At 44.1% G+C, this 23,664-nt stretch overlaps 1 protein-coding gene across 1 annotated transcript; it reads left to right on the top strand.

Annotated features, from left to right (window-relative positions):
• Positions 1–1,734: 1,734 nt before the first annotated feature.
• ccdc142 (coiled-coil domain containing 142) lies at positions 1,735–22,541 on the top strand. The gene is made up of 17 exons (XM_083980112.1): positions 1,735–2,301; positions 2,957–2,997; positions 3,114–3,150; positions 4,116–4,369; positions 5,896–6,126; positions 6,966–8,134; positions 9,370–9,668; positions 11,052–11,138; positions 12,766–12,924; positions 13,557–13,696; positions 15,855–15,989; positions 16,167–16,281; positions 18,485–18,662; positions 18,807–18,917; positions 20,262–20,362; positions 21,941–22,106; positions 22,200–22,541. The coding sequence occupies exons 1-17, from the start codon at positions 2,241–2,243 to the stop codon at positions 22,306–22,308; spliced, it is 3,393 nt and encodes a 1,130-aa protein (XP_083836238.1). The 5' UTR covers positions 1,735–2,240; the 3' UTR covers positions 22,309–22,541.
• The last annotated feature ends 1,123 nt before the right edge of the window (positions 22,542–23,664 follow it).

Genomic DNA, 23,664 nt, shown 5'->3' with positions numbered 1-23,664 from the left:
ACAACTGGGACTGCTTATGGCCAAATTTCATATCCACAAAAAAATGGACAGAATCTAAACCCAGCCTGGAACAGTTTACCCAAGAAATTCACCAATATGCAACAACAATAAAGGACATTAAAAATAAAAATAAAAAGCCATGAAAACGAACTGTATTCTTGAGAGATTCAATATAGCCCATCTTTAAGAACGATCTATTTGAGCGATGGAAATAATTTATATTAATTTTCTGGCAATGTTTATGTTCTTTAATATGTTTTTTTCTCTCTCTCTTTTCCATTTATTTTATTTCCCCCATCATCTTTTATGTCTACCTATGTTTCCCCTAGTTTGTTGTGTATGTGATGTATGTCTATGGTATAATTTTTTGTTCTAAGTGCTTAAATGATGCTGTCATGCCTACTTCATCTAAATAAAGCACAAAAAAAAGAAAAAAAGATTTGAAGTAGGCAGCACCAGCTCACCTGTGTCATAGCAGGCGCTGTCCAATCAGCTCACTGCAGACAAACTGCCCAGCTGATCTGTCCTTTATTTGAAAATGATGCGTATTTTTTTTGTAATCAACGTGACTATGACAGACATGAACACTGTTTACTCACACAAACTTCTGTTGTTCCAAGATCATGTTCAGCCAAACACAAGCTGACAGTGTTGACACTTGAAATAAATCTCAGTAATGTGTAAACATGGAGGGTGTCAGGGTTATGGCGGCCAGCTGCTTCCTAGTTTAGTTAGAAGTTGTATCTCTTTCTTTTATTTAGAACCACAGACCTGACCATAAGAGAGTATTCTGACTCAGAAACTTTGTAAGATTAGGACGTATAGGCTACAAGATATTACCATGTGGTATAACAATAGTCTATGTAAAGTCTCCTGTGGTTTTCCTTTATCTGCTGGTTTCCCAGCCTCACAGTGAAAGATAAAAACAGCTTGTACAGCATTATAAAAACCTGTTCCAAGATCACAGGAGTGAAACTCAGGGACCGAACAGTTTTTGTGACCAACAAACTTTGAGGAAAGTAAATAATATTTTGTCTTCTCCTGGTCACGTGCTGGCAAGTGAATTCTCTCTGTTGCCCTCAGGTCAGTTCAGTTCAGTTCAGTTTTACTTTATTAGTACCCGTAGGTAGATTTGTTGTGCAGTAGGAGAGAGGGCATCTCACAGGTCGTCGCTATGTCTCACCTGTCTGCAAGACAAACCCTTTTTTTTTTTTTTAACTTTTATCCCCTCTGCTATTCGCCTCTTAAATTCTTTATAATGATTTTATTCCTCTTACCATGCACATTTTATTGGTCAAACATGTGCAACTTATGTATTTATTCACTTATTCAACTGATCTTTGACAACACTGTATCCTTGGCATTCTATTCTATTTATTTACCTTATCTTTTATATGTATTTATTGTGTGTAGGCTACTGTGTTTTTTGGGGGGGGACTGTGCAAGCTGCTGAAATCAATTGCCCCCGGCCGGTGGGATTAGTAAAGTTGTTTGAAGTTTGAAGTAAAAAAAAAAAAGAAGAACAAAAACATTTGAAATTGGAGCAATTATATATAAGCCTTTTTAAATGTATGTCTATGTATAATTGTACTGTAGACATATGTATGTCACACTCTGAACTTGTAGTAGGCGTGTACGTGGTAACGACGCGAGACTCCGCCTCCTCCTCCGTAACAACCGGGGACGCTGTCTCCTGATTGGCTGAGCCACATCTTGTGTTTTCCGGGGCTTGCATGTTGCTAACACAGACAGTATGCTATTTTAGACCTGACTGCACTGGATTAACACGACCTAAGTCAGTAATAAGATTCACTTTGACAGACACGAGCTCCTCCGTGGGAGTGGACGTCACCTCACTCGACACAAACACGTCGTCGTGGTCTCAACTGTCGTTTCCCGGGTCCGGTTCGGTCCGGACGGGTCTACTGCTGCTGGGAGACACCGGGGACGGACGGAGACCGGGACTACAGTCGCGGTTCAGAGTGAGAACACCGAGTGAGCCAGCTCCTACATAGACACAGACTGCAGCAATGTGCAGCTAACGGACACCGTCCACATCTCCTCCATACAGACAGACACATGGCTCCTGTCAGTGTGTGTGGGTCCGCTTGGTTTGAACTCGTGTGTACGACCAGAGCGCGTGGCAGATGAAATAATGAGGACACACAGAGTTATCAGCTCTGCCACTGTCCACGCCGAGTGTTCACAGTGGAGCTGCTGCTGCTGCTGCTTCCTCTGGGATGGAGCACAACCACACAGAGACACTGAGAGATCCTGGTGGAGAAGCTGGGCTCACAGCAGGTGATGAACACACACACACGCACGCACGCACGCACGCACGCACGCACGCACGCACACACACACACACACACACACACACACACACACACACACACACACACACACACACACACACACACACACACACACACAGAGTAGGCCTACTTCATAGTTTCATACAGCAGCATGTTTGTGACACAAGCTGTTTACATGTGAAGCAATGCATATTTATGTATTATCTGTGTGAAGTACGGTGGCCCTGAGGTGCAAATCACAACAGCAAATCAGAAAACACAACAACAAATTACTAAACACAACAACAAAACAGAAAACACAATGTCAAAAGAAAAAACAAAGACAAATTACTAAACTTTTTTTTCTTTTTTGTTGTTGTGTTTTCTCTAAATTCTAGATTGATTTATTTCACTAGTGTACGTGTGCTGACAATGACCCAAAAACCTTTTAACACACACACACACACACGCAGTGTTTGAGGTCATTTCCTGCTTGACACAGTGACTTCACTGTGATGACTGTTGGCTGTGATGTGACTGTGGCTCTTTAACTGGATTACTGAGATCACCGTGGTAACTGGTGACACGGTGACACACTGTGTAGTGTTGTTTCCTTCATGTTGCAAAATGACTGAACATTTTCTCCACGTCTCTTCTTTCAGACTGGGACAACTGTGAGTGTGTGTGGCCAGAAAAGGAGCAGGTCAGTTGTGTAACGTATATCCACCACATCTGGAATATGTGCAGAGCTTGATCCAGTGTTTCAACTCGATCTAAACCACTAAACAAAGTCAGTGATGTATGTGACTTGTGTTTCAGAGGAGAAGCCCGGGGACAGAGGATGTGACCACTAACGGTAGGAACATGTGACAGCAGCAGATGGTCGTTCTGTGTCAGGCCTCAGTAATGATGGGCTGTGTTTTAACTCGGGTTATCGTATGTGGGCAAATCCAACAGACCCCTACATACCCGCATTAGTGAGCATAGATTAATAATATCAGGTGTGGAGATGAGCGCAACCCAGTGGCAGCTCATTTCATAAAAGCTGGCCACAACATTAGTTCTCTTCGTTACGTGGGCATCGAACGAGTGGACAGACCACCCAGAGGTGGCAACCACGAGCGTTTGCTTCTGCAACGAGAGGCTTTTCACATCTATGCTTTAAATCCCAAACGAAAAGTTTGATATTAAACCATTTCTGTAAGGTTGTTTGATAGTTATTCTCTGGTAACATTTCGATTGCTTTCAAATATTGTTGAAATAGTTGTTTTTTTGTTTTTTGGGCATTTATGCCTTTATGGATAGTACAGTTGAGACGCCCCGTTGAAATAGTTTAAAAAATATATTTTTCTATATCTTTCTACATATTTTTCTATTTATTCTTCTTCTCTATAATAGCCTGCTATATTTTGTATCTCTTGTTACTGATCGCCTCTTGTTTAGTAACTGATAATATTTTGGGCTATGTGTATATGTGGGTCCCATCATGTTATGTTCTTTGTAATCGCTCAGGTTTTTAATTGTTCCAGGCCTTCTACTTTTAAACTTTGACCTGTGATTATGGATTGTTATGGATGTGTAAACATGTGTGGATGTAACGCCTGTGATTAGTTTGGGAGGGCAACAGGTGATATTAATTATTGGCAACCTCCCCCTATTTATGTGCCCCCCCCCCCCCCCCCCTACACATCAGATGACCTGATGAAGACCCAAGGGGTCGAAACGTTGTCCTAATACATTTTTGGGAGCTTGATTATAGCAGTGTGCGGACATTCTGTCTGTTTTTCCTGTGTTTGAACTCCACACTGTTGGATCCTCCAGGTTCCTGGTCCCAGAGCTCCATCTCCCGCTCCCTGCAGCGGGCGGAGACCTTACTCCGGAGCACCTTGAACCCCAGTCTGAAGTGGCTGTTCCAGGGCCGCGCTCAGGACGAGGACGCAGAGGAAGGACATTTTGTGGCAGCGCATAACCTGGTGTCCCGGTCCTCTGCTCATCTGCTGCGTTTACAACAGGCTCTTCTGACTGTGGCACCGCAGTGGCAGTTGGTCAGCAGGGCACAGGCGGGGTCTCCCCAGGTGAGTTTAAAGGGATAGTAGCATTTTGGGTTGTATGATCTCTAAATAGCCCCTAAGTACTTTAATTGCAGTAGAAGACTCTCTGCACTCCTCCCGTTAGCAACGCCAGCCCATAGCCCTGCCCAGAGATTTACAACATAGGCTACAGTGTTGTGAACAGACCCAAAGAAACGGCCTATTTTCGCGGCCTAAAAGAGGTTTTACCTGAAAAAAAAAAATACACAGTTCCATTGTTCGCTATAATATAATTTTTTCCAGCCCTTCACAGTGCAGGAAAAACACAGTTTTTATTTGGACCTATATATTATAGCGAACAATGGAACTGTGTCTTTTTTTTCAGGTGAAACCTTTTTTAGGCCGCGAAAATAGTCCGTTTCTTTGGGTCTGTTCACAACACTGTATGTTGTAAATCTCTGGGCAGGGAGGAGTGCAGAGAGTCTTCTACTGCAATTGAAGTATTTAGGCTATTTGTAGATCATACAACCCAAAAATTCTACTATCCCTTTAAAACTTAAAGCAGAAGTAAGCGATATTTTTGTGTTAATATAAGTCTTAAAGCAGAAGTAAGCGATCCGGTCGTTTTGGCTAATGCTGCGTTCCAGGTAGGCTTTTGAAACCGTTAATTACAGCTTCAAGTCACAACTTACTACTTTGTAGCGTTCCAGGCAACCCACTCGTGTTTTTCCGACCTGTTTTACCTGTGAAAGTCACTATAACGGCCACTCGTAACTTCCGACCCGTGAACTCGTACCAGATTGAACTGGTACCACTTCACAGGTCGGAAAAACACGAGTTACGAGTTTCCTTGAACGCACCATAACAGTCCTCGTCCCTACGTCACCACATTCACGGCGTCCCTTGGCTGCACACACAGCCCTGCATGCCGTTCTCTCTCCTCATTGGATAAATCTTGTAGGATACGAGAAAAGTTTTCTCCTCGGCTCAGAGCAGAGCAGAGTGACTGACAGACCCGTGTTTCGGTCCAAACACTCTATGTAAGTGATTGCTGTCGGAAGATATAACTATTTAAGACTTATATTAACACAAATATATCACTTACTTCTGCTTTAAATAGTTATATCTTCCGACAGCAATCACTTACATAGAGTGTTTGGACCGAAACACGGGTCTGTCAGTCACTCTGCTCTGCTGTAAGCCGAGGAGAAAAATTTTCTCGTATCCTACAAGATTTATCCAATGAGGAGAGAGAACGGCATGCAGGGCTGTGTGTGCAGCCAGAGCCAGTCTGGTGCAGCCAAGGGATGCGCCTGGATGTGGTGACGTAGGGACGAGGGCGGTTATGGTGTGTTCAGGGCAGCCCGTAACTTGTGTTTTTCCGACCTGTGAAGTCATACCAGTTCGATCTGGTACGAGTTCACGGGTCGGAAGTTACGAGTGGCCGTTATAGTGACTTTCACAGGTAAAACAGGTCGGAAAAACACGAGTGGGTTGCCTGGAACCTGCTGTCATTTCTACAGAAGTAATAACCAACCAGTTGTTCCATCTCTGCCCCCTCCTCCTGTCAGGTGTGTGTCAGAGGCGTCCCAGCAGAGGGAACAGTTCTCCTGGTACCCTCCTCCTCCTCGCTGCAGGGGCCCTACAAGACTCTGTGGAGGCTCCTGGAGCAGAGGTCCCTGCTGCTCTTCGTACACGAGTACACCAGGAGGGCCCGCCTCGCTGGGGCCTTCATATCAAGACTGACCCAGCTTCTGGAGGACCAGCTGAAGAGACCGCTGCTGACGCCTGACCGGGACCAGGTGAGGCTCCTCTGTGGGAAGTAAAACCCTCTGAGATTCAGTGATGGGAAAAACGGCGTTAAAATAAATGGTGTTACTAACAGCGTTAATTTTTCCCCCCGTTACAATGCCGTTACCGCTGCTGTCTGCAGCTGAGCAGCAACTCCTCACAACTGTAGAATCATTACTGTATTATGTATTATTTTTGTATATTAGACCAGTGGTTTTCTACATCAAGGACCCCTAAATTGACACAAATTAGACCACGGATCCCCATTGGACAAAATTTTGAAACAAAAACCAGAAATACACAAATATTTGTTATGAGACTGAATAACGTTACTTTCTTAGTCAACGTTTGTTCAAATTAGGGCCAATGGTGTGATTTTTTGGAAAAAATTTTGCAAAATTTCTGGAAAAAACTGGTAACATTAAAAAAAAAAAAAAAATTTAGAATTTAAAAAAAAAAAATTCCCCCAAAAAATAGTTTTTAAAAAATCTAGAAAAAAATGGTAAAATTTCTGCAAAAGTTTTTAAACAATTCTACAAAAAAGTGATAACATTTCTCAAAAAAACATTCAAGAATTTTGAGGGAAAAAAAGGGTAAAATTTCTCCCAAAAAAAGTTTTTAAAAAAGTGGTTACGTTTCTTAAAAACGTTTCTCAAAAAAAGTTGGGACCCCTGAGGGTCCCCGGACCCCACTTTGAGAACCACTATATTAGACCATCGGTGGAAATATGTTCTTTATAAAAAAGTATGGTTTGAAATAAATGTTTGAGTGAAACATGGTTGTGGTGACAGCAGCCCTGACTCTGACCGCTCTGTCCCAGCTCTTCACCTCACTGTCCTCTCCGTTCCAGACCTGGTCCTGCTGGCCTTCATGGACGCTTGGTCTCAGCTCTCTGAGTCAGGAGCTCCGGGTCCATCTCAACCACTGGTCCTGTCTCTTCTCCAAAGTCCAGTCCGACCGCCACCTGAGGCCTGCTCTAGTCCACCAGACCAGGCTACTGGCCCAAATCAAAGAGAACCTGGACTCTGTTGGTCTGCAGGCCCTGGTCCTGATGGAGCGCTACGTCTGTGTCATCCTGTCTGCTTTGGCCCGGACTGAACTAGAGTCTGTACCACGAGAAGTCCTGCAGGATGTTCTAGCTGGAACTGAGCTGTACAACCAGGCAGTGGAGGAACAGAGGGCGCAGCACAGCGCCACCCAGCGGAGGACTGCTGTCCTACAGCGAGCTCATCAGTCCACCGTGGACTCTGGTCTCCCACACAGCCAGCAGCACCCTGCTGCCTTCTCAGTCAGAGAGCTGACGGTGATCTTAGCCGTGCATCATGCACAGACGGCGGCCCGGTGGCTGCACAGCTGGACCTCTGCCCGGAGCTGTCAGGTCTGTCGGGACCAAGTGGATTCTGTCAAGTCCAGCAGCAGCTGTGGGACATGCAAACTGAGCTCTGAGTGGACCTGGGAGCAGCTGCATGTTCCACCAGCCCTCCTGTCTGTGGACCTTCGGCCCGCGCTGCAGCTGCATCTGCATCTGGACAATACTGCATCGGCCAGACCCACCTCAGTCCAACGTAGACCAGACGGCTCTAGCGAAGACCCAGCCTACCAGTGCCAAACCCACATATCCCACACCGGTCCAGTCCAGACTGGCGTGGAGCCTGAACCACCACAGACCACTTCACCCTTGTCCCAGCCCCTGCCTCTGTCAGCTGTCTGCCAACGGGAGCGGTCTTCAGTGGAGTTCCTCTTCCAGCTGCTGGTGTCATGCAGCGATCTGCTGCTTCCACCGCTGTCACACACAGAGGCTCCAGATGAGCAGCTGCTGCTGCCACATGCAAAAACAGATGTATCATCAGCAATCAGAAACACTGACCCACTGACTGGAGCTGCTCCAGCTCTCAGTACAGCTGACTCTGTTGAATTCAATAGACCGAGTACAGACCTGAACCAGAACCAGAATGTGAAGGGAACTCAGGCGGATTGGGCTGAACTGGACATCATAAGCAGGCTGGAGACCACCTGCAGGTAAAGTCTAGAATAAGCAGACATGAAATGTTAAAGGTACATTGTGTAAGAATTCCTCCCATCTAGCATTGTGGTTGTATATCGCAGCAACTCAGTCGTATTTTTCATGCTGCATTCACGTGAAATCGGTTAGATGGCAGACGGGCAACAGCCGCTGCAGGTAACGGCATAAACAAGCCTCTATGTAAACAAGTGGTCTGTCAGCACGAGGCAAAACAATACACGTGACAATATGTTGTCATGGCGATGTGGTATTGTTGACCTGACCCACGTTTTACCGGCTTTCTCTGGACTTCTGTGACTAAAATGACATCTGGTTTGTTACCGACGGCCGTTTTTCCGACTGCACCCGAATGCAGCATTCACGTGCAGTCCTCACAGTCCTCACTGCGTTACCGCGGTGACTTTTACCACGCTGCCACTGAACGTAAAAACATGGCGACACCACATGGCAGCAGCACCGAGCTTACCCGCTCCATGGAGATATGAATGATATGAACGGCTCATTCAGAGCTGAAAGGAACACTTCACTTTGTTGATGGGGGGGATTACTGATGAATGGAAAACAGACTTTTGAACCAAATAATCGATTTTCGTGAATTGATAACAGGAGAACTTACACAATGTCCCTTTAATGAAATATTAAAATGTTGAAATCGATCGACACACTTATTCCACAAAAGATAATGAACCTAATCCAACGTATTGATTGGATGTGAATCGGTTCATTATTGAAGAGCAGTGTAACAGGAGTGATGCTTCTTTTACCCATAGACAATCTTTGGTGAAGTCTCTCTAATCACATTTAAGGATGGTCTGTACATGAAACAGCTTATCAATCATTTATCATTAGAATTTGAATAGAACATTAATATTACAATATTGATACTATATGACAATTTAATAATTAAAACGTTGGACTTTAGCAACATTAAACAGACCAGCAGGACATTTCAAAGGCGTTTATGTTTAGATGATGGTTGAAGGATTTATGATCCCAACAATTGAAATGAATATGTGAATGTGGTCAGAGAGAAGAGAACAGCACATGCAGCCATCTGCCTCAAACAGTTGGGTCCAGACAGACAGCTAGTCATGATAATAATAATTATCATGAATTATTATTATGACATTTAGCAGCAGCATGTTAAACATCTTCCCCTCCACCTGGCTTGATGAGAGGAGCAGGTATCTGGACCCTCTGTGATAACACACAGTCTGTTTGTGTCCCTCAGCCTAGGTGTCCAGAAGGACAAAGACCCAGAGAGAGAAGACACCGCGGGACTAGAGGGGACAACAGAGGAGCCACACTGCACCCGGCCTCACTCGGTCCAGTGGGTGGACCTGGGTCAGTCCCTGTTGTTGGCGGATCTTGTGGGACAGTACCGGTCCCTGCTGTGGACTCTGTGCAGCAGAGCTCTGTGGCTGCACATGTCTGTCCCACCAGCAGGAGACACGACAGCCAGCATCAACCTCCAAGGCAGACACAGGGGCTTTCAGATCCTGGACCAGATGGGCTGTGCTTCAAACACAGGTCAGGACTCAGAGACACACACAGCCTCACTGGACTGGAACCACTAGGGGTGACCTCCAATAGTCGACTGTTAGACCAGTGGTTCTCCAACTTTTTTACATCAAGGCCCCATAAATTCATACAAATTAGACCACGGACCTAGCCTGACAAGCCAGACTATATCATTACCATGTCTAGTCTGGCAACGACCGGTAGACCTCGGCTCAATCCAGAGGGCGGGATGAAGGCTGTCTTTCAAACTGCCTCTGCACCAATAGGGTAGCGCTACGACCAATCAGAGCAAAGAGCAGGATGACGTTAGCCTGACAAGCCAATTAAAATGTATGGCGTTAAGCCGCCCAACGACTCTCTAAACAGACAGAGCGCTGTGATTGGTGAACACAAACGGTGTTCGAGACTCAAAAAGTTCCTATGGCTCGTTTCTAGACCCTACGGAGCAAATATATTTGCTGCCGCTAGGGTGCAGCTAGATTTCTAGGCTACCACGGACCCCCATTGGATTAAAATTGGAAGCAAACACCAGAAATACACAAATATTTGTTCTGAGACTGAAGAACGTTACTTTTTTAGTCAATGTACGTTCAAATTACAGTAGTGCCAATTGTGGAATTTTTGGAAATATTGTAAAAAAAAAAAAGAAAAAAAAATCATAGAACTACTCCAAAAACGTTTAAACATTTCTAGAAAAAAGTGGTAAAAATTCTCAAAAACATTCCTACAAAAAAGTGGTAAAAAGAAAAGAAAAACTAATAATAATTAAAAAACAGGTAAAAATTTCTCAAAAAACTTTAAAAAATCTAGAAAAAAGTGGTAAAAATTAACCCTGTCAAGGACCCCTGGACTTTGAGAACCATTGTATTAGACGATTTGATTCGGAGAGGTCTGAATCAACTTTCAACTTCGTCGTTGAAACCTCCCAAAGTGTGATTATGAAAAAAAACATCTTACCATTCTGAATATATAGGGCTGCTCCCTGCTGCTGAACATCTGATTTACATAGAATTCCTTTGTTTTCTTATAATAAAGCCTATTTAGATACAAACATCACAGTGAGTGCTCGAGCACCTGCACACCTGTCTCTCTCGATCTCTCTCTCTCACTAAATTAGGGTCTAAAGTTTTATTTACAAGATTAAACTAAGGGACGCATTCACCTACACACACACACAAAAAGGAAAAAAAAAAAAACAGCTCTCTCCATGGTGCTGATTCGATGATTAATCGACTATAGGCAAAATCTGAGGAATTAGATTGGACTATGAAAATCCTTAGTGGAGAACACTCCTAGTAACCACATTGATGCTCATGGTGTCTTCACTGTGTCTGCTCCAGAGCCTCAAGGTGAGAAATGTCTTGTGCTTTTCTTTTGTGTTGTCTCTTCTAGAACTGGTTCCAAAGGAGTGCAGGGCCATGCTGGAGGAGGTCAGTGTGAAGCTCCTAGTCAATGCAGCACATGCTCAGTGGGACGATGGTAAGTGCACACAGACACACACACACAGAGACCGAACAGGCATAACATTCTGACCACCGGCCTAATATTATGTTAGTCCCTTCTGCTGCCAAATCCACAACAAACTGCGCTGCACTGTGTTCTGACAGCTTTCTATAAGAAGAACCATCGTCTGAGCAACAGTATCTGCTCTGTGGGATGGGAGCACACACCGGCCAGCTGTCTCTCCCCACGTGTATCAATCAGGGTTCCTACGTGTCCTGGAAAACATGGAAAAACATGAAAAATAATGGTTGACCAATTTTCCAGTCATTGAAAACACATGGGAATTGAGAAAAAAAAGTAAAATGTCCTGGAAAATGATTTATCCCATGGTGACATCAGCTACCAGAGCTCTGTTTGACCTTTGCAGACCCCACCAAGTGACTTAGTGAGAAAACTAGTAACTTTGAGTTGATGAGTGTTTCAGTATTGGACCTTGTTGTCTCCTCTGATTTGTGACAGTGTGGTTTAAAAACAAGAACAACATTTTTTTTGCTTGTTCTATGATAAATCTGTCATCATTTCTAGGCATGTAAGAGATTATTTCATAGATAAGTTAGAGTCATTGACTGCACACCTTTAGATCAAACTTCTACCAACTGAGCTAAACGACGCCCCCAAAATTAAGTCTTCTTATTATTAAAGGGATAGTTCACCCAAAATTCAAATTTCACTCATTATCTACTCACCCTCATGTCAACTCAGAGCTGTGAGAATTTTCAGAGTCCTCCGTGCCTTCTCTGAGTTACGGGGGGGTCCGCGCAGCAGTATTTGTCCATATAATGGTTGTGAATGGATACCAACTTTCTTCGTCCAAAAAGACACACCAAAAAACATCCAAATACCTCCATACTGCTCGTCTGTAATGTCCCTCTTGTATTGAAGCCCCGACATGAGAAATTGTTCCGAAAAAAATTAAATAAGTCTATATTTTAAGCTTGTTTGTAGCGGAAGCTCCCAGTGTCTCAGTTCACTGCTCTTCCTGTGTCCAGCGGAACAATTTCTCATGTCGGGGCTACAATACAAGAGGGACATTACAGACCAGCAGCATGGAGGTATTTGGATGTTTTTTGGTGTGTCTTTTTGGACGAAGAAAAGTGGTATCCATTCACAACCATTATATGGACAAATACTGCAGCACGGACCCCCCCCCCCCCCCGTAACTCAGAGAAGGAACGGAGGACTCTGAAAATTCTCACAGCTCTTAGTCGACATGAGGGTGAGTAGATAATGAGTGAAATTTGAATTTTGGGTGAACTATCCCTTTAAGAGTGGGAACCCTGTCAACGAGCCTGTGGCCGCTTCACCACTGTTCCTTCCTTGGACCACTTTGATAGATCCTGACCACTGCAGACCGGGAACAGCCCACAAGAGCTGCGAGCTGTTCACATGAGAGACCCAGCTGATCAAATCCTCACACTGAACATTTTTCCTGCTTCTAACACATCAACTCTGAGGACAACATGTTCACCTGCTGCCTAATATATCCCACCCACCAACAGTCACCATGATGCAGAATGCTATGCCTGATCGGTGTAGTAGCCTACATAGATCAACTTGTAGATAAACAACAATGTGAGCAGTGTGTGTGGCTCTCTGTCCTCAGTGTTGTGCAGAGGTTTAGGTTCATCTCTGAAGGATAAGTGCCTGACAGATGACAGCCACTCTGTGTCCTCGTCTAAGATGATGTCAGTGACCATGCAGCACTTCCTGCTGCTGACTCCTCCTCTGGTGTCGTCTCTCTCTCTGTGCTGCCAGCTCTCAGGTAAACACACACAACACAACATTATTAAAGGGATAGTTCACCCAAAATTCAAATTTCACTCATTATCTCCTCCCCCTCATGTGGACTAAGGGCTGGGAGAAGTTTCAGAGTCCTCCGTGGCTTCTCTGAGTTACAGGGGGTCTCGGCGTAGCAGTGCATGTCCATATAACGGTTGCAAATGGATACCAACTGTCTTTGTAACAAAAAGACACACCAAAAACATCCAAATACCTCCATGCTGCTCGTATGTAATGTCCGTCTTGTATTGAAGCCCTGAAATGCGAAATTGTCCCGAAAAAAATTAAATAAGTCTATATTTCAAGCTTGTTTGTAGCAGAAACTTCTCCAAGCTCCTCTTCCCGGTTCGTCAAATTTGGACGAACTGGGAAGAGGACGGATCCTGGTTCGTCCAAATTTGACGAACCAGGAAGAGAAGCTTCCGCTACAAACAAGCTTGAAAAATGAGACGCCTGTCCTGATCATTCACTGGGTTTTATCATCTAGTGGCTGGCTCCACTCTGAAGCAGATTCCTCCACCTGAATGTTCTCTCCTCTCTCTCTGTTTGCATTTTCTTTAGTAGTGAAAGTCTAGGAAAGTGCTAACAGATCAACTATGTCCCTCCTCCCCCCAGGCTCCTCTGGCCGACAGTCAGTCAGCCTGGTGTTGGCCACGGTGCAGCTGTCCACAGTCTGGCTCATATCTAAGGCGTACCAGTTTCTGTCCTCATGGAGCCTGGACAGGTTCCTGCTCATCACACAGGGGGACCTGAAGGTAGGTTCCTCATCCAGATCAACCCTCAGGACTTTAAAGGGGACATGTTATGGAAATATCACTCTTTGAAGGAATACTTTAACATATATTTGTCTTGCCTTCTGGGCCCCAAAATCTGAGAATTGACAGAAAAATCTGTAATTTTCAGGCTCCCCAGGTTGTAATCCACGTGGTTTGACTCATACAATTATGTCATTAGTTTTTGAATTTGCATAATACCACCCCTACCTGTATGGAGCATCACTGACATAAAAGTTTGGCATTGAAATCTGAATTTGGCATTGTAATAAAAATGTTGGCATTGAAAATAAAATTTGGCATTTTAATAAAAACATTTGTTATTCACACCAAAACCCTGCCAGTAACTTGACACTGAAAAAAAGAAAAATGAAAATGAAAACCAGTGAGTATGAAAAAAAAAAGATGTGCAAAATAAGACGACTTCTATGCTAAATTCTGTTTTCAATGCCAAATTTTTATGTCAGTGATCTGGCTCCATATAACTGTGGCTGTGTCCGAAATCACCCCCTACTCACTATATAGTGCACTATATAGTGACCACGCCATTTTGTAGTGGTGTCTGAATGTTTTGTGATTATTAATGTTCACTATATAGTGCACTGAATCTATCCCACAATTCACCGCGAAATGTAGTGAACATCCGATGGTCACTAACCGGAGCAAGATATCCCATCATGCATTGCGGTCACGGATCGCCGTTACCACACCGGCCCAGAGCGACAGGTGTAGCTACCAAATAAATGCAAGTAAGCAGCCTCTCAATAAATGTGTCCAGGCTGCCAGAATTGTCTGGTCGCGGCTTCCACAGACTCCCACAACAAATGTTGGAGCAAATTTCCTAACAAGCACTATAAACTGACCACAGACTCTGGATAGCGAGGCTAATTTCTGTTAGCCTGTCTATGGTGTTTTACATTATACGTTAGCATTAAGCTAGCGGACTTTATGCTTAGTTGTGACACTGGCTGTGTGTGTTTTGAACGTTGTTTCAAACTATGTGGGTTTGATTGAACATCTTTGATGCTTAAATATATATATATATTACCGCTTAATATATTCCTTTACTCCTCTTTTTATGTTGGTACCTATACATCCGTAGGTCTATGCTACACCGGCCGTTACCATGGCTGTATCCATGGTACTGTGGTGGAAAATTGCTATGATGGGTATTCCACTTGTAATAAGTGGTAACATAGTCTTTGAAATAGTTGTAGTAAGACCATGTAGCAATCCTGTTCACTCCATTAGTGGAGACATTTGTGTATTGACCATAATAAACCTGGGAGCAGAGCAAGGACACTAGGATGACCAATGTACAACCTTGTTTACTAACTGATCTAGGTTGTAAATTCCTATAAGGAAACCAACAACTGGGGTAGCCATTTGTTGAGTAACACATCTGTTTGATTGTTTTATTGTCTGAGAAGGCTAGAAGTGCTTGTAGTAATGTCTAACCAGAGTCATAAAGTGGGTATAAGAAGGGACTGCAACCTCTGTTCTTGGGGCACTACTCTGAACTGCTACCTGCCATGTAGTTCTGTGTTCTGTTCCCTTCTCCCCTTCTCTGTGGAGAATGGAGAATAAACTTGGGTGCATGCTACCTCTCCTGTCTTGTTCTTTGACTTGCCACCGGCAGGACCAATATTCCCACGACAGTACCTACCTACGTTTTAATTACACGACGTAATTACGTCATTAACTGTGCGGCGGAGTAGTGTCCGAAAGTGTTTTTTATTTGACCAGTGAGTCCACTATATAGTCCACCATATTGAATTCACTATATAGTGAGTAGGGAGTAGGGAATGAGTGAGTGATTTTGGACACAACCTGTGAGTACTAGTAGAAGAGGCGGGGCATGCAGTGGTTCATTTGCATTTAAAGGGACAGACACTGAAAGCAGCCGTTCTGAACAGGGCTGTTTAGAGAGGATGAAAAGAGCTGTGATGTTTGATCCTTGGGGGATTTTGACTGAAGCATGTCACAGACATGTCTTTAAGAAACCTGGGAACTATTTTAATTGGTGGAAAAGGAGCAGAATATGTCTCCTTTAATGACAGGGAGGGGGTCAAATGTGACATGCTAAGACACTGTGAGCTGATGGAGTGTGTTGAAGTGTGTTTGTGCTGTGTCTCTGCAGGAGCTCAGAGAGGCATTAGAGGTGCTGGTGCATCAGACCAGGTCTCTGCTGATGAGTCCGGACAGTGAGCATCATTCCTCTCTCCTCCTGAGGCAGCAGCTGGAGGATCTGGACAGGGCCACATGTGAGCTGCAGGTGAGCTGGAGTCTGTGTGAGGATGTTGCTCCGGTGTTTAGTGGACTAGAGAGAAACAGTCACACAGTAGGAACTCTGTAGATGGAGCAGAGACATACCGTACATCTCCATTTCTTGTGGAGTCAGGCAGAGAGTGAAGCTGCTGTCTGATCCTGGTGTCTGCTCCGTATCCCTCAGACCTTCTCCTCTCTGGTGATGAAGACCTTCTCCGGTGACTGCAAGAGGATGTCCGTGGAGATCTTTGAACAGACGATGCCTTCTTCTGTTCACTGGAGACACAACCAGAGGACAGGTACTGAAGTCTGACGCTTATCAGACTCAGGGATCATGTTCACCAAACCATTTCCACCATTTATTGAATCCTTTTTGACAATGATGGTAACATTTTGAGCCTATCTGTTATATTGATTTATTAACAGGTCAGTTGAGTTCAAGCAAATTCTTATCAATAGATTTGTACATTCTTTAATTATATTCATGTAAGTTTGTAAATCAAATGGGTTATTTGCATGTTTGGACAGAATGGCTGCAGTGTTTTAGTCCCACTGTCACTGCAAGACTCTGGACATCTTTTTTCTCCACACTCTATATTCAAAAAATTCTATTCAGAAGGATATAGTATGTCTCAATATCATTTCAAATGAACATTAAAGGTACAATATGTAAGAATGTGGCCAAAAATGTTGCTGCAGTCAAATTCAAAACACAGCAGCGCATTGTCCCCCTCCCCTACCCACCAGACTCCAGGTTGCCAGACAGCGACGCGCTAACCTCCGCTCTGCTCACTCAGTCAGTCTCAAAGTGTCAAAGCAGAGTAAAAAGCTAAATATTCATCAACAACCTCACTGTTTTATTGCTCTGTAACTACGAGCAGAGTTCACGTCACCCAGGTGATCTGCAAGTTATTGTTACATTCACCGCTCCGATGCTGTGTCTGTGTGCAGTAACCCCGCATCTACAGAAGCCTTAGTGCGTGTTAATCACGCCGTAGATGAGCCAACATATGAGACGTCTTACCGCAGAATAAACGACACCAGCCGCTCCGTTTCATTCAGTTTCTCCCTTTACAGTCTATGGTTTCTCCTCCACTTTCGGATCATAAAACATGACGACCGGAGACAGACGACACGTTCACAATCACTTCATTTACCATCGGCTCCATTTCGCCACACTTCCTCCCTCTTTTCTAACTTTCACTTTGTAATTCTTCCCTTTAGCTTTAGCGTTAGCAGCAGCTCAAACTAACTAGGCTACATGCTCACAACAGCAAGCTGTGTAGCCTATTAAACGACAGAGCGACAAGCCGCTTCTACCGTGTGATATCAAGCAAATATGACCAATAACCGATAATAGAACACAATCTTTTTTTTCATGATCTCGTTTTATCTCCCAGCCGTAGTTGCAGCTCAGTGGAAGCTAACTGGCAACCCGGAGGCTGAAATGCCACAGACGCTGTGACAGGGAGAGAGCGCTGGGTGGCGACACATGCCAACCATAGAAATTCAAAACATAAACATGATTTGCGGTCTGCAAAAAAAATGTTTTTAATGCGAATATCTTGGCTGTAGGATTGTTGTTGGTGAGTTCAGTATGTTATATGAACATTATTCCTGAGTCTCTGTGACATATTAGGACGATTTTACAGCCAGTTGCTTTAGATTTCTTACATATTGTACCTTTAAAGTGAGGATGAAAACAGGTCAGTGAAGAGTGGGGGTTGTGGGGAAGACACACTTGGACATTTAGAAAATCATCAGCTGATCAACTGAACATCTGTCTGAGGGCTCAGTCTGTAAGTCTGGCTGTAAGGCTGGCTGTTCAGTCACAGTCCCCCAGGAGAGAGCTTCCACTGATCTCAGAGCAGATCTTGTGTGATGGTCAGAGGCAGAGCAGGAACGTGTTCAGATAAACATCAGTGTGGCACTGCTCAGTGAACTGATCCTGAAGCAGGCAGCTAGAAACACAGCACTGCAAAAACTCGTCTTATTTCTAGTCAAAATGTAATTTCTAGTCAAAACAAATATCATTCTACTTAAAATAAGACTCTTTACATTAAAAAGTAGCTTGTTTTTAGACACTTTTTACTTCTTTCAAGCATATTTTCACTTGCAATAAGTAGAAAAATTTGATAGTGGAGCAAGTTTTTCTTTCGTATTACAAGCACAAAAAACTTGCTTTCACTATCAGATTTTTCTACTTATTTCAAGTGAAAATTTGTTTAAAACAAGTGAAAATGATCTAAAAACAAGTACATTTTTAGGCAATTGAGTCTTATTTTAAGTGGAAAGAGATTTGTTTCGACTAGAAATGAGACATTTTGACAAGAAATGAGACAAATATTCTTGGAAAGATTTTGAGTTTTTGCAGTGTGCAGCTAAAGGGGTTACCATGGTGATCTCCTCTAGGGCTGGAGGTCACATCATGATGCTCTGCTTCCAGGGGCATCATCCATCAGCCACAGCTGATCACACCTGTGTTTCTCTGATGCTACACAGCGTTTCCCAGCAGTCCCAGCGAGTACGCATCTCTGGCAGCTCAGACTGTGATTGGTCAGGTTATAGAGGGCGTGGCTCCGTTTTCCGACGACGCCCGTGTCCAGGCTCTGAGCGTAACCATGACGGCTTTCCTGGAGGCGTGGATGGAGCACATCCTGAAGAAGAGGATCAAGTTCAGGTAGGTTGTGCAGCTGCAGTGCATGATGGTTCTGTAAGGACATCAGTGTTGTTCTGTGTGTGTGAGTCCGAGTCCTTCATTCTGTTGCACTGGAACCTGGCTCCAACGTGGGCTCACTACTGTTGTGCTGTGGTTCCCCCTCAGTGTGCAGGGAGCTCTCCAGCTGAAGCAGGACTTTGACTCCATCAGAGACCTGATCCAGTCGGACAGATACGGTCTCTCAGCGGACCTCCACCAGCGCCTGCTCAGCCTGCGGTACGGACCAGCCTCTGGTCAGCGTTGACCCTACACTGTTAACTATTCATCAGAAGCTTCACTGTAGTGACTGTGGTGCTCAGGGTTCTGGAATTTGATTTTAAACATTTCCAGGTCTGGAAAAGTATTGAAAATGGAAACTGTTGTATGGAAATATATTTATCTTAAAGGCATAGTAGCATTTTTTTTTAAGTGGGGTTGTATGATCTACAAATAGCCCCTAAGTACTTAATATAATAATTTTTTTTCCAGCCCTTCAAAGTGGAGGAAAAACACAGTTTTTATTTGGACCTAACCAACTCACGTATCCCTCTCCACCCAAGGTTAGCGCCCGCTGATCAGCAGTTGTTTAGGTCCAAATAAAACTGAATTTTTCCTGCACTTTGAGGGGCTGGAAAAAATTGTATTATAGTGAACAATGGAACTGTGTATTTTTTTTCAGTTAAAACCTCTTTTAAGCTGCGAAAATCGGCTGTTTCTTTGGGTCTGTTCACAACACTGTATGTTGTAAATCTCTGGGCAGGGCTATGGGCTGGCGTTGCTAAAGGGAGGAGTGCAGAGAGTCTTCTACTGCAATTAAAGTACTTAGGGGACAAATTATTTGAATTTCTTTACTGAGAAGTCTGGAAAAAGTACGGAATTTTGACATTTCAAATGTGTAGGAATCCTGCTGCTCACAGATCAGTTCAATCAAAGACACTTATTCACAAATATATACTGAGTCATTGTAAACTAAAAACAATAGAAAGCTCAGCAGTTGGTCTCAATTCCAATACTTCCATACTTAAACTAAGTATTTTGAGTATGTAAGTGCGTCTCAATTCACAAGTCAAAATGCAGTGTGCTGTAAGAACCTGGATGGTTTCATGCAAAACTGTCCAAAAGTTGAGTGTGGAACGATGGACACTTCGCATCCTCAGTGATCACCGTCTGGGCTGCGTAGCGGAGTATAATATGTAAATCATCATACCGGCAGGCCAATGTTTTCCACCAGTAACAGTAACAGGTGGCGCACACATGCAAAAAAAAAAAGTACACGTAAGGCGTTCATTATCGCTAATTGAAATCACAAACAAACAAGCCAGTAGATGTGTTGACAGGCGATAATATCATCCGTCAGTGCACAACAACAGTATTGGATTTGAGACAACACTAACCGTCGAAATTAATCTGAGACTGTAGCTTCAGTCAGAACTGGCTCCACACTTGAGTCAGTCAGTTCACAAACCATCCTCAACAGACAACAAGAACCACTCTGCAGTATCTGGAGATGAGACATGAACTGTGTCAGACAGACCTGTGTGTGAGTGTTTGACCTGTGTGTACACCTCTTTGTGTCTGCAGGGTCTTCCAGCAGGTGGACTCAGCAGTGGTGTGTCTGCTCCAACAGCCTCAGGCCAAACCCTACCTGCGCTCCAGAACCTGGGAGCCTTTCACACGCTGCTGTGAGTAGGACTGCAGTCTCAGACCCAGAGCGTCAGAGGCAGAGCAGCTCAGGAGAGGAGAGGAGAGACAGGGGGAGAGGAGAGGAGAGGAGAGGAGAGGAGAGGAGAGGAGAGGAGAGGAGAGGAGAGGAGAGGAGAGGAGAGGAGAGGAGAGGAGAGGAGAGGAGAGGAGAGGAGAGAGGAGGGGAGGGGACAGGAGAGGAGAGAGGAGGGGAGAGAGGAGAGAGGAGGGGACAGGAGAGGAGAGAGGAGGGGAGGGGAGAGGAGAGGAGGAGAGAGGAGGGGACAGGAGAGGAGAGGAGAGGAGAGGAGAGGAGAGGAAAGGAGGGGACAGGAGAGGAGAGGAGGAGAGAGGAGAGGAGAGGACTCCATCTATGTAGAGCATGAAGAGCATGTAAACAGCAGTGTGTCATGGTGATGGCTTTGATGTTAAAGGGATACTTCACCCAAAATTGATAATTCACCAATTTTCTACTCACCATCATGCCAAGGAAGGTTTGGAGAACTTTCGGAGTCATCAAAACTCTTCAGGAGTTCCAGGGGGGGGTCCGGCTGGCAACGGATTTTTATATAATGGCGGTGGATAGAGCTCACTTTTGAATTGTCCAAAACACACACTATGAAACATCCAGATACCTCCATACTGCTCGTCTGTACTGACCCAAGTGTCCTGAAGCCGCCATTATATGAAAATCCGTTGCCAGCCGGACCCCCCCTGGAACTCCTAAAGAGTTTTGATGACTCAGAAAGTTCTCCAAACCCTTCCTTGGCATGACGGTGAGTAGAAAATTGGTGAATTATAGATTTTGGGTGAAGTATCCCTTTAAAGGTACATTGTGTAAGTTCTCCCGTGTCCTATTCACGAAAATCGATTATTTGGTTCAAAAGTCTGATTTTCATTAATCAGTAATCCCCCCATCAACAAAGTGAAGTGTTCCTTTCAGCTCTGAATGAGCCGTTCATGTCATTCATATCTCCATGGAGCGGGTAAGCTCGGTGCTGCTGCCATGTGGTGTCTCCATGTTTTTACCTTCAGTGGCAGCGTGACGGTAGGAAACCACGGAAACTCAGCGGAGACACCGGAGCTGTCGGCTCAGGTGGAGGTGGCGTCTGTGAAAAGTCACCGCGGTAACACAGTGAGGACTGTGAGGACTGCACCTAATTGCTGCATTCAGGTGCAGTCGGAAAAACGGCCGTCGGTAACAAACCAGATGTCATTTTAGTCACAGAAGTCCAGAGAAAGCCGGTAAAACCTGGGTCAGGTCAACAATACCACATCGCCATGACAACATATTGTCACGTGTATTGTTTTGCCTCGTGCTGACAGACCACTTGTTTACATAGAGGCTTGTTTATGCCGTTACTGTCGTCCGTCTGCCATCTAACCGATTTCACGTGAATGCAGCATGAAAAATACGACTGAGTTGCTTGCGATCTACAACCGCACCGCTAGATGGGAGTAATTCTTACATAATGTACCTTTAAGTTTACATATCTTATAAATAAACTGTCCCTAATGTCAGTGTGTAACTGTGTGTAACTGTGTGTAACTGTGTGTAACTGTGTGTAACTGTGCAGGTCCAGCCGGCAGCAGAGGCAGCTCTGATGCAGCCATCGGCAGCAGTATAACCAACCTGGGCTGTGTGGAGGGTGAGGAGCTGGCTCAGGCTGACCCCTCTGTCATCATGTCTGACCTCCCCCCGCTGGACCCCTCCAGCCCCGGGGAGCCCTACCTGGCCCCCAGGTACGTGTGACTGACCAGCGAAGGCCCTCTGTCTGTCTGGAGGTTGTGTGTCCTCCAGCTGTAACATCTCCTCTGTCTGTGCTTGTGTTCCAGTCTGGCTCTGGGTGCTGCTCAGCAGGACTGGTTGGACCTGAGGATCCATGGCAACAGTCGTCGCTGGAGGCTGCCGGGACTACGGTGTCTCTCCAAGTCTGAACCCTGAACACTCGCACACACTGCAGATGACTGACACACACACACCTGTATATTTAAGAACCTCTGGAAGCTACTTTTCAAAGATATGAATCTATTTATTAATAAAAATAAAAATACTTGTTTTACCAGCAAAAATATTTTCATGTTCCTGAATGTAATAATTTTTTATTCATGTTTCATCACCATAACTTTGTGATAAAGTGTTTTCTATGTGTATGGTGCCTTCTACACTGTGCTGTGAGCCAGTGGATTCAGCTGGAATGAAATAAACATGAAATGCACCATGATAACAAACACTTTGAGACGTGTCTGTGGTTATTACAGAGGAGGTGAGAGAGTTTCAGCTAGCATCATGTTTTGTGTATACAGAGTTATCTGTTTTTGACCTATGACCTATGAGGACAGACTGGACCAGGAACTGTAATCAGGGACTGACAAAGGTCACAACTTAGTATTTGTCTGGACCACCTGTGGTCCAATCAGCAAACAGAGACACACCAACTTGATTTACTGTAAAATGATCACACTCTGATACTATTAGAAGAAAGACAGGATATCTTTACCTTTTTTACACACAGAGAAGGACTTGCAAATCTAAAAAATATTCACATTTCCTTTTCTTTCCTGATCCTCACACACATTGTCCTGACACCTGAAATGACAGATTCCAGGTTTTTTGATTGATGGATTGATTAGTCTTTTTTGTCTATTTCAAACATATTACACATTATAGTGTCCTAAAAAATAATTCCCAAACAAGTATTTAAGTCATAAACAAAGAATGCTCAAAAAGGAGCAGGAGGAAGCCGAGCTTTTCAGTTCCCACCCCTTTATCACTACTCCATCATTTCATAATCCATAATATCAGATAAAGAGAATACAAGAAGTCAGTCAGACTCACTTTCAGTTTCATCATCACTTATATAGTCACAATGATATTCTACCCTACTTTTCCTCATTCTCATATATTTTCAGAAACATGTTGTCATATCATTTTTTTAATAGTTTTATAGTTGTGCTATTTTTGAGTTCATTCTCCAGACCATTCCACAATTGCACCCCACAGACTGATATGCACATACTTTTCAGAGTTGTTCTGACATTACCTCTCTTAAAATTCAGTTCCCCTCTCAGCTTAAAATTCAGTACCCTCCCTGCCTTTCCATAAACAGATTTTGTACCTCAGGTAGAGAAGGTTATATCTTGCTTTGTACATGATTTGTGCCGTCTTGTGTTTAGATCGGTGAATTTCAGAGTCTGTGCTTTTATGAATAATGCGTTTGTATGCTCAAATATCCAGTGTTATTTACGATTCTTATTGCTCTTTTTTGTAATGTGCATGTAACGGCTGTGGGTTGGATTT

The sequence above is a fragment of the Trachurus trachurus genome (genome assembly GCF_905171665.1).
Source record: "Trachurus trachurus genome assembly, chromosome: 10".
Lineage (NCBI taxonomy): Eukaryota > Metazoa > Chordata > Actinopteri > Carangiformes > Carangidae > Trachurus > Trachurus trachurus.
The sequence above is the reverse complement of the archived record's forward strand: the minus strand, read 5'-3'. Positions and strand labels throughout refer to the sequence as shown.

What these genes read in the sequence shown, in the direction of transcription:
- ccdc142 (XM_083980112.1), top strand. Translation starts at nt 2,241, where the DNA reads ATGGAGCACAACCACACAGAGACACTGAGAGATCCTGGTGGAGAAGCT. An exon ending in AGAAGCTGGGCTCACAGCAG is followed by an intron (nt 2,302 to 2,956) that starts GTGATGAACACA and finishes CTCTTCTTTCAG; the next exon opens with ACTGGGACAACTGTGAGTGT. An exon ending in TGTGGCCAGAAAAGGAGCAG is followed by an intron (nt 2,998 to 3,113) that starts GTCAGTTGTGTA and finishes CTTGTGTTTCAG; the next exon opens with AGGAGAAGCCCGGGGACAGA.